The sequence below is a fragment of the Callithrix jacchus genome, chromosome 5 (genome assembly GCF_049354715.1).
Source record: "Callithrix jacchus isolate 240 chromosome 5, calJac240_pri, whole genome shotgun sequence".
Lineage (NCBI taxonomy): Eukaryota > Metazoa > Chordata > Mammalia > Primates > Cebidae > Callithrix > Callithrix jacchus.
In genome coordinates this window covers 40,776,112-40,786,560 of record NC_133506.1, presented here as the reverse complement: position 1 = coordinate 40,786,560, position 10,449 = coordinate 40,776,112, and the positions used below count along the sequence as shown (strand labels likewise).

The 10,449-nt window shown below is 49.3% G+C and overlaps 1 protein-coding gene across 3 annotated transcripts; it reads right to left on the bottom strand.

Annotated features, from left to right (window-relative positions):
* Positions 1 to 263: 263 nt before the first annotated feature.
* PIGT (phosphatidylinositol glycan anchor biosynthesis class T) lies at positions 264 to 10,172 on the bottom strand. Of its 3 annotated transcripts, XM_002747589.7 has the most exons (12): positions 9,970 to 10,172; positions 9,623 to 9,800; positions 7,062 to 7,189; positions 6,645 to 6,745; positions 6,450 to 6,536; positions 5,821 to 5,908; positions 5,615 to 5,712; positions 5,355 to 5,520; positions 4,464 to 4,664; positions 2,020 to 2,185; positions 1,822 to 1,905; positions 264 to 939 (listed from the first exon to the last, which is right to left on the bottom strand). In XM_002747589.7, the coding sequence occupies exons 1-12, from the start codon at positions 10,154 to 10,156 to the stop codon at positions 687 to 689; spliced, it is 1,737 nt and encodes a 578-aa protein (XP_002747635.4). In that variant the 5' UTR covers positions 10,157 to 10,172; the 3' UTR covers positions 264 to 686. The 3 variants fall into 3 exon arrangements, with proteins under 3 accessions (XP_002747635.4, XP_008994254.3, XP_078227879.1); XM_008996006.5 differs by lacking the exon at positions 4,464 to 4,664; XM_078371753.1 differs by lacking the exons at positions 7,062 to 7,189; positions 9,623 to 9,800.
* Between the last annotated feature and the right edge of the window lie 277 nt (positions 10,173 to 10,449).

The window sequence follows — 10,449 nt, the reverse complement described above, 5'->3', positions numbered from 1 at the left end:
TTCCATGGTCATGGATTATGCTTTCAGAAACCCTCTCAAACAGCCCTGGGCAGCTCTGGGAATTGCAATCAGATGCGGATGGGGATGGGGAGATCAGGAGAAGAAATTTCTGACCAGGTGGGAGGAGGTAGTGGGTTGTTTAGGATTTTTTTTTTTTTTTGGATGTGTGTGTGTTGTGGGGGCAGGCATAGAGTAGGAGGTCCTGTTCAGGCACCTGGCAGCCACCCCCAGTCTGCAGCTCTTCCCAGGACAGAAGGCAAAGAACCAAGAAAACGTCATTTTTATTCCACAACCAGTAAACTCCCTCCACTACACACTGACCACACCGTGCAGCACAACCCATCACCTTGGCCAGTGCTGCCAACAAACCTTTCTGCAGTGACCGAAGTCTTTTCCTCTGCTGTCCAGTAGAGCAGCCACTGACCACTTTTGGTTATTGAGCACCTCAATATAGAGGTGGCCACTACAGGTGAGGAAATGAATTTCTAATTTAATTCAAATTCAAACGCCACATTTGGCTCATGGATCCTGTACTGGACAGCACAGCTGTAGGCCCTGATCCGGTCCGGGGCACTTTGGTTCAAAAGCCAACTCTGAGGAGAGCGAGTGGCAGAAAGAGCCCTTGGGCCTACCGCCACCCCTCCCCAGAGAGAAATGGCAGCTGCAGCTGCTGAAAAGGGCAAGAATCAGAGGAGGGGGACACCTCGGATGCGCCGGATAAGGTTGGCCAGCCGCTTGGCCAGGCCGCCTGTGCGGGGCTCCTCGATGTGGAAGGTCCGGGTGAGGAGATTGTAGAAGGAGCCGTAGCACACAGCCACCACAGTGCACGTGAGGCAGATCACGTTGTAGGGCATGCTGAAGTCCGGTGTCGGCAGGTTCACCAGCAGCGGCTCCGTGTAGAGTCGTACGAAGTAGTTAGAGCCATCAGAGACTGGGAACCTGGGGTTGGGGAAGGAGAGGTGAGACAGGACTGGCTGCTCCTCCCCACCTCACCCCGTCCTCACTCTGGCAGTCCTGGGCAGTGAAGCACAGTAAGTGTTTCCAATGTTCTCTTAGGCTCAAAACCTTTCAAAAGGCAGCACAGCTCAATCTATAAACCTGATAAAAGGAGAGCAGCTGGCAGGTGGGGGGCCGTGAGGCACTGGGAGGGAGGGCTTTAGGACAAAAACACCTAATGCATGCAGGGCTTAAAACCTAGACAATGGGTTGGTGGGTGTAGCAAACCACCATGGCACATGTATAACTATGCAACAAACCTGCACGTTCCGCACAGGTATCCCGGAACTTAAAGTATAACGAAAACAAAAAAGTAGAGAAGCCTGGTGTTGAAGTGGAAGAAAGGGGCCCGGCCTTTGGTTACCTCATTCTTAGCCTGATCTCAGCTTAAATGCCACCTCCTCAAAGAAGCCTTCCTAGATAACCCAGTAAATCAATCCCTATCCCACCTCTAACCCCATTACTCTCTAGAACAGACTCTTTCCTCTAGACTGTCAGCAAAGGGAGGGCAGGGCCAAGTCTGTTTTGTTTATTCTTGTACCTCCAGTGCTCTCAGAAGCACTTGGCATTTCATAAGTGCTTCATTAAATATTTAAGATCAAGGAGTAAATGTAGGCTCTGAATAAATGTGTTCTTTAAAATCATTTTATAAAGTCTTCACAAACTTCACAGGCTGCTGTGACTTTTATTAGGATTGAATTAAATCTGTACATTCTTTGGAAGATGTAACATCTACCCTGACCGCCCCTGCAGGAGCCTGGTCACCTGTGTTAAGACCCAGCAGGCAGTGGAGAATGTGTTATCAGTGAGTGTAGTCACACTTACAGGCTGTTGAAGAGGGGACTCTCTTCCCAGTCCACTGGCTTGGCTGCTACCATGCTGGGCACAAGGGCGCTGAGGACAGATGGGCTACAGAGAAGCAGAGAGATGGCCTGTGTTTCCACCTGGCTCCCCTGCCAAGGGGTAAGCAGCGGAGCGGGTGGGTCGGGAGGATGAGAGGCAGCCTGCGGGAGTGGGGCCCACCTGACGTAGAAGCCATGGTTAGGGTCTGGGGTATACTCAGTCCACTTCAGCAGCGCCCGCTCAAACTGAATGGAAACCTTGGTGACTGAGTTGGCCGGAAGCTGAATCAGCATCTCCAGGAGGTGGGGTTGCAGCCGGTCCTGGGCAGGCTGGTAGTGGATGTAACCTAGAGACAGGCAAGGGTCACCCACACCTCTTTCGTGGGGTCAGGCTACCTACTGCCCCTGTCTCTGCTGCTTGCCGTCTGGCCTCAATCTGGGTGCCTAGAAGGTGGGCTTAGGAGCGTAGCAGCCAGGCAGACTCGGGAAGAAAGTGGGCTAAAAAAAAGGGAGAGGATGTTTCCAGGGCAGTGATCCCAGGATGCAGTCAAGAGAGGCTGCTGGGAGTGCTGCAGGCTACTCATCAATCTTCACAACACTAGAACTGGGGCACCAGACACCAAGTGCCTGATGGGATGCAGAAGAAGCTCACAGAGCCACCTGGGAACTTTTCTTGCCAAAAATGTGGGACATGAATCTAATCAGGTTTCTAAATCTAACCACCAATACACAAGAAATATAGGAGATGGAGGAGCATGCTAAACACCAGCACAAGGACAAAGCCAGAATGTGGAACATTCTATCCAACAAATGACCCAGTTTCTTCCACAAATAAATGGCATAAAAAAAAAAGCACGGGCACTGCTACAGATTAAAGAGACTGAAGAGTACCCCACCAAATGCAAGATGCTTAGTGTTCAGGGAAATTCTGGGTGCAGAGACAGGGAGGATATGGGAACTCTGTGCTTCCTGCTCAATTCTTCGGTAAACCTAAAACTGCTCTGAGAATAGTCTATTAATTTTAAAGAAAGAGAAACTTTTGTGTGGGTGTGACAGGGTTTCACACTGTCGCCCACAGTGAAGTGCAGTGGTATGATCATGGCTCACTGTATCCTTGACCTTCTGGGTTCAAGTGATCCTTCCACCTCAGCCTCTTGAGTAGCTGGGACTACAGGGATGTATCACCATGCCCAGCTAATTAAAAATAATTTTTTTTTTTGTAGAGGTGGCGGCGGTGGGGGGGTGTCTCACGATGTTGTCCAGGCTGGTTTCAAACTCCTGCACTCAAGTGGTCCTTCCGTGTCGGCCTCCCAAAGTGCTGAGATTACACTGCATTTGCTTTATATGAAGTTCTTCGCTTGGGTGCACCACTGTGCCCACTCAAGAGGACCTAATATTAAGCAATTGCAATGTGAGAGCCTTGTTTAGATCCCAATTTAAAGAAACGAATTATAAAAAGACATTTTTAAGACCATAGGGGAAAACAGAAGTGGTAATGATAAGGTTACATTTTTCAAAATCCTTAAAGTATTTAAAGGTTAATTGATCATGTCCAAGATTTGCTTTAAGATACACCAGCAGGTAGTGGCTTACACCTATAATCCCAGCACTTTAGGAGGCCGAGGCATGAGTTTGGGGCCAGGAGTTTGAGACCAGCCTGTGTAACATAACAAGACCCTGTCTCTACGAAAAAATAAAAGGCACAGTAGTTCATGCCTGTAGCCCTGGGGAAGCTGAGGTAGGAGGATTGCTTGAATCCAAGAGTCTGAAACTGCAATGAGCCATCATCATGCCACTGTACTCCAGCCTGGTGACAGACAGAGCAAGAGCCTGTCTCTTAAAAAAAAAAAAAAAGCTGCAGGGTGGGTATAGGGGAGTTTATTATACTATTCTATTTGGGTTTGGGTTTGAAATTTTCCAGGCTAGGCGAGGCAGCTCATGCTTGTAAACCCAGCACTTTGGGAGGCTGAGGCAGGTGGATCATCTGAGGTGGGGAGTTCGAGACCAGCCTGACCAACATGGAGAAACCCTCTCTCTACTAAAAACACAAAAAATTAGCCAGGTGTGGTGGCAGGCACCTGTAGTTCCAGCTACTCAGAAGGCTGAGGCAGGAGAATAGCTTGAACCCAGGAGGCGGAGGTCGAAGTGAGCTGAGACCGCACCACTGCATTCCAGCCTGGGCAACAGAGTGAAACTCTGTCTCAATCAATCAATCAATCAATAACTGTACCTCTTTACCCCTGCCAAGGAAACAAAACACCGTCTACTCTAGCTCTGCTATCTTCCTAGCTTCAAAAACCCAAGACTGCCAAGCCCTTTCCCTACACAAAACCCAATGATCTGGAAAGGAGGCAAAAGTAAGCAAAAAAGGAAGCTACTGTCCTTGTACAGTCCTATTAAGAATCACCAGTATTATGTGTTTTAATTATTTCTGTTTTATAAAATTACCCCTGAACCTGGTACAATGAGGCTCCCGTTGCATTTTTGAAACTATTCCTTACTCTTTATGCCTCTGTAGCTTTTCAGAAGTACTTCAGGAACTACTCTGGGAAATGAGAGTCTGGGGGACCTGGAGAGAGCATGAGAGGGTGGGCTGGGGGCCTGGCTCAGGACTCAGCTCCTCACTTGGTTTGTTGTCCTTGCCCTTGGAGGTGATGGTGAGGGTGTGCACATACAGCCGCAGATACCAGGGTACGGTGTCCAGCAGCAGCACCGGGAAGGCCCGGTATGGGTGGGTGTTGTACAGCAGTGTGCTCAGCTCCCCCTTCTGCAGCCCATAGCCGCTCACATACCGCTGGGCATGCAGGAAGGGCACTGGGGGGAACTCTGTGTAGAGAAATGTCAACAGTTAAGAGCTGCCGAAGGTAAGGGTCACTCCCCACCCCAACTGCCCAGGCCATGTTCAGAGTCCAGAGCCAGAGAGTAGATGGGAAACAGTCCTGCCACTGAAGCTGGGCAATCTGGGTTCTGGAATCATCCTGTCTTTCCCAGCCCACAGGCAATGATGACAATAGGTTGCTAGTATTTACTAAGTGCTTATGTGATGAACACTGTGCCCCTTCGAACCCAAACCAGGTCTTCTCATGATATTCTGCTCTTTACCTTGGTAAGGGAACTGAACACAACCGTAATTAACTGACAGCTGCCCCTCAATTAGTAGACATTATATTTCTTGAGTGCAGTGCCCTCTGTCTTATTCAACACTCTATGCCTGGCACATAGTATAAATTCAAAAATATTTGGTTGATTAAGGGAATGCGTGAACTAACTCCATTTTTCACATCATCTCATCCAATTCGCTAGGTATATTCTTCATTTTTCAGATGTGGATGCTGAAGCTTGGAGAATTTAGGAACCTACTCAAAATCATAGAGCTTGGAAGAGCTAGAGTCAGCAGCATATCACTCCGGAGATCTGGTCTAAATACATCCCTATCATCTTACAGCAAAGACGTGGCATTGTGGTCTTTTCTCTGTAGCTGCTGCAACCCAGCAGTCCAACCATCCACCTACTCACCATTCTCTGCGGGTCTCTTCCACTTGAGCTGGATGTTGAGGTTTCGAGAATTGTTGATCGTGGCGGTGTCAAGCAAATCATAGATGGCATAGGTCTTCCGAGTGCCCAGGATGACATCCTGGTATGTAGTGGTTGGGGGTGGGTTCACCTCCAATGTCTCATTGTCCTAGGGACACAAGGGCAGGGCTAAGAAGCAAGCAGAGAGGGAAGGCTGGTCTTGGGGACTAGGAGTTTGTTTGTGTGGCTGGAGACCCTGTTACCTGGTTGTAGTTGGTAATGTCCACATAGACTCTGCTCTCTGAAGCCAGAGGGCAAGGCTCCGTGAGGGTTCGGGAGAACATTCGGAAGAGGGACCAGTCTGAGAAACAGAGAGCAGTGTTAAGCAGGGGCCAGGCCTAGGCCTAGTCCACACAGATAATGCAGGGCCGGCATAGGTGGGTAGAGATGAGTTGCCGAGATAGCTTACCTTTCTTCCCCTGCCCCGTGATGAAGGCATCAAATACAACTGACAGGGTCTGCCTCAGCTCCCAGGAGATGCTAGTACAGCGTGCATTCTATCAAAAGGGCCAGATGGTAGCAGTGAGGGAGTGTCACTCTCACCCAACCACACAGTCCCAAAAAAAAGACTCCTACTCAGACTCAATCCCTCATCTATGTATCTTCACACCCATTGATTTGCTCCCACAAACTCCTGAGCACTTGACCCCATGCCAGACCCCATGCTGGCAGCTTTATGTGCATCAGTTTGATAAACTATCACAACTCTAGGGGTGGAGTCTATGATCAATGTCATGTGTCAGAGTGGGAAACCAGGTTCAGGGTAATGAAATGATTCACCCAAGGTTATGCCAGCTGGCAAGTGACTAAGCTAGCAATTGCTCCCACACAGCTATTGTTCTGCACCACTGTTTTCCATGACAAATATGTATTCAATGCTTGCTAGGCAACCACTGTTTTCTTGGTGCTTGGCCAATGCCCTGAAGAACCATCACCTCATCTACCACTTAGTACTTGCTTAGCCTGAGAAAGACCCTTGGTCACATGCTTTTCTTCTAAGCCCCAGGATGGCAGTTTCCTCTACTTCCCATGACTTACTCTGCAAACAGGGCGGATATGCACTGCCTGGGAGTGGTAGCTGGTGTGGAACAAGCGATCTGCCTTCAGCAGCACAGAGAGGCCTGCCTGGAGGAGACGGAAAGAGGTAACAGAAGAGATGCCCTGGATGGAGCACTTGGTCTGGGGTGCAGGTTCTCTGTAAACCCCCCTGGCTGCCAGGCTGTGTGGCCTCACCTTGGAACTACAGGGCAAGAGCTTCTTCCACGGGGTGAGGTTCTCAGTGCAGACCACCTCCCGAGGTAGCACAGCATAGCGCAGAAAGTAGTGGTCAGTGTCTGAGGGAGACAAGAGGTCTGCCTGGGGTAGTCCTTGGGCTCTCACCCTTCAGGACCCACACTCCAGAGATGGGGATGACCCTCCTGCTCCCCACACCACTCTCTAGCACCACAGTCTGGACAGTCCCAGGTGGGAGTGGGACTCCCTTCTCACTTGGGAGAAGGCATGCAGAGATGGCACAGTATTGGGGGCCTGCACACATAGGGGACTTAGGATCTAGCCCAGGCTGAAGTAGCTGGAAACTGAGGAAAAAGGAGGCAAAGATTTGGGTAGGAGGTAAGAGGAAGAAGGAAAGGGCTGCAGGGATTATCTCACCATTGGCCAGCCCCAGGGGTTTGAAGGAGGCAGTGGGAGTGACCGTGTTGGTGGAGTCGATGAAGTTGAGAGAGGCGCAGAAGATCCCTGAGAGGACATTACTGAGCTCCTTCCAAGATTTATCCACACTGGATAGAGACACAAATCCACTCACTGTCCTGGGGCTGCCTCTGCTCCCTCTTTCAAAGCCCAAAGTGGCTGCTAAACCCATGGTAGGAGAAGGCTGTATTCTTAACTATCAGACAGGTGAGACCCACCCAGCCCACTTGCTGGGTCTCATCTTACTCAGCCCCTTCTTCCTCACTCTCCTCTGGACATTTCTGCATCCCCACGGGTGCAGACCCATGAGTGTCTGCTCAGGTGATTCTTCCTTCCTTGCAGGCCTTTGCTCATTACTTTCTGCCTACCTTCAAGATCTGGCTCTTTTTACTCCCTCCTCCAGAAGCCTTTCCTGCCCTCCTTAAGCATAACCTCCTCTGTGCAGTCATGGTTCTGACCACCCAAGCCTCTTACCAGGTCACTTCTGGGAGATGGCTGGGTGGCAACTGCATCGTGTCCTGAGCACCTTTTTTCTCTAACTAGGCTGTAAGCAAATTGAGGACAATGACCAGTCTGGGCCATCTATGTGCTTCCCATGACACCATGGAAAGCACCTCATACATCAGAGCTGAAATGAACTCACTGATCTTCCTTGAAGGTGCTCGGCTGGGCAAAACAATGCCTACTGCCCTGTGTATACCCTGGGAACAAAGGTAAGTCCTGGTTCTATCATAGTGAGAAGTCTTACATCCAAAAAAGCTCACTGAACATGGGAAAAACAACTGTTCTAGGACTTTATAAAAACATCAAATTAAATTAGATGGTCTTTCTTGGAGAAATATCAAAAGAAATTTGCTCTCAATAATAGAAAGCATAAAACCTAATAAGCACTAGAAAGAATTCTAAGCATTAGCTTAGGGGAGACAGTGACAGCAGAGTAGATAGGAAAGGGTAGGGGAGCCAGAGTTGAGGCAAGAAAGAAAGTCTTGGCAAGCTGGGAAGTCACTGCTTATTCCTCATTCCTTAGTGTTGTCCAGGGGCTTTTGACACTTCTTTGTTGAGAGCTTTTAAATTGCTCCAATCCTTAAGCCTCAAATAAAAATGGTAAACTTGAAGCCTGAAAGCTCTACCCAAACCATAAACATGCTTCATTTGGCATGCACTACATTGATCTGCACAGCACTTAAAATTTTTTTTTAATTACTTGCTGATACTTGAATTTGCCAATTTTCATATTAAATTGCAGATTGCTGGTATCTCTTGAAAAATGAGGCCAGGTGTGGTGGCTCACGCCTGTAATCCCAACACTTTGGGAGGCTGAGGCAGGAGGACTGCTTGAACCTAGGAGTTTGAAACTAGCCTGGGCAATATAGTGAGAACCTGTTTCTACAAAAAAATTTTAGAAACATTTGGGTCTGACAACATTAGGCCTCTATTCCCACATAGCAACAATCCATAGAAGCTGAGTGACAGAACTGTCCTCGTTAGAATGTCACACAAACTCTCTAGCCTGCAACAATTCCTGCTGCTCCCTTTTACTGGCCTAAAATTTGTTATCATACTTGCACTATTGATTTCTTACACTGGGATTAAGAGGAAAATGAGATATATTTCTCATTCCTGTGTTTGCCAATTTTTAAAATACCTTTATTCATTTATTACCTGTGTGGCTCATGTAGACATGTTTGCAACCATTGCATAGAAAGGTTCTATTCTAAATAGGACAGCCACAGTAGCCACTGGGAAATAGTGGTTTGTGGTTCAAGCACAGTAACTAGATCTGCCCCTCTCCCAAACAAAAGCAGTTCCTCTAACACTGAAGCATTCTGTTGGCCAGTTGTGACCCACAGATATGCTATGGTTGGCCTTTGTGGTATTTACTATTATAGAAAAAAATATTAATTAATGTATTTAAAAAGGTTACCCAGTTGCCAGGTTTCTACTGCCTTACTTCTAAATAAGTATGAATTGGGCCGGGCGCGGTGGCTCACGCCTGTAATCCCAGCACTTTGGGAGGCCGAGACGGGTGGATCACAAGGTCAAGAGATTGAGACCGTCCAGGTCAACATGGTGAAACCCCGTCTCTACTAAAAATACAAAAAATTAGCTGGGCATGGTGGCGCATGCCTGTAATCCCAGCTACTCGGGAGGCTGAGGCAGGAGAATTGCCTGAGCCCAGGAGGCGGAGGTTGCGGTGAGCCGAGATTGCGCCATTGCACTCCAGCCTGGGTAACAAGAGCGAAACTCCGTCTCAAAAATAAATAAATAAATAAATAAAATAAGTATGAATTGTTTGCTATTTGCCTCTGTAGGGATATGCATGTGCTACTTCAGGTCTGAAAGTTTTAGAATTGGGAAGCTTATTCATCTGTGGTAATAGTTCTTACTTCCAATGCCAGCTCTACTCCCGTGGACTAACTGCCTACTGGAAATGCTGTCCCCAAGAGCAGTCGCAGGATAACAACACCTTCCCAGCAACATTCCCTCCATGGCTTGTAACGGGCCCCAAGGTGTGCACTCACTTAGTGACAGTGTCTTGGAACCAGACCCAGAGCTCTGCACCTGATGGAGCCTGCAGGAAGGGTGGCCCCCAGTACCGGGTCCTCCAAAAGCCTTGTGTGAATGACAGGTGCAGCTCCCGTAGAGAATACTTGGAGATCAGCTGCCCCAGGGCTTTGGGAAACAGCCTGTAATGAGACACTGGGCAAAAGGGAGCGGGTGAGTGACGATCCCCACCTCGTCGGGGTCCACACCCAGGATCCAGAACTCCACCCAGGAATTAGACCCCGCCCCCAAGGTTTGCCTCCACTCTACAGCCAGCTAGCAGGCACTACGGAAATCTTTCTCTGGTCAGACCTAGCGCCCTCACCTCCTTCCCGCTGAAGCTCCGAATCCCAGCGCGTGCGGAACTGGAATGTGGCGGCTACATCTCCGGAAGGCAGCGGAGTGATGACAAGCTCCTCTCGCAGGCTGTCGCGCTGGGGTTCTGCAAGGCACCAGCCGCCGGGCCCCAGAAGCTGCAAGACAAATAGAGCAAGCGGCATGGCCGCCGCCATGCCTGCGGCTACTTCCGCCTTCCCAGCGGCGCTAGCCCCCATGGAAGGCCGGCATCCAATAGGAAAGGCGTATGGGAAGTAACTTCCGGTGCCGTCCCGGAAACCGGGATGCAGTTATCAGAGCGACCGCCTGCGCAGGTCGCGGAGATTGTCTCCGAGCTGGTGGGCCTAAAGGGGCACTGCGAGGACATGAGAGGGAGTAGGCAGGACGAGTAACCAGCTTGAAGCCGCGCCCAGTTAAAGGCGATTCCACCCACCAGGACATACTTAATAATATGAAGCTCCGTCACTGT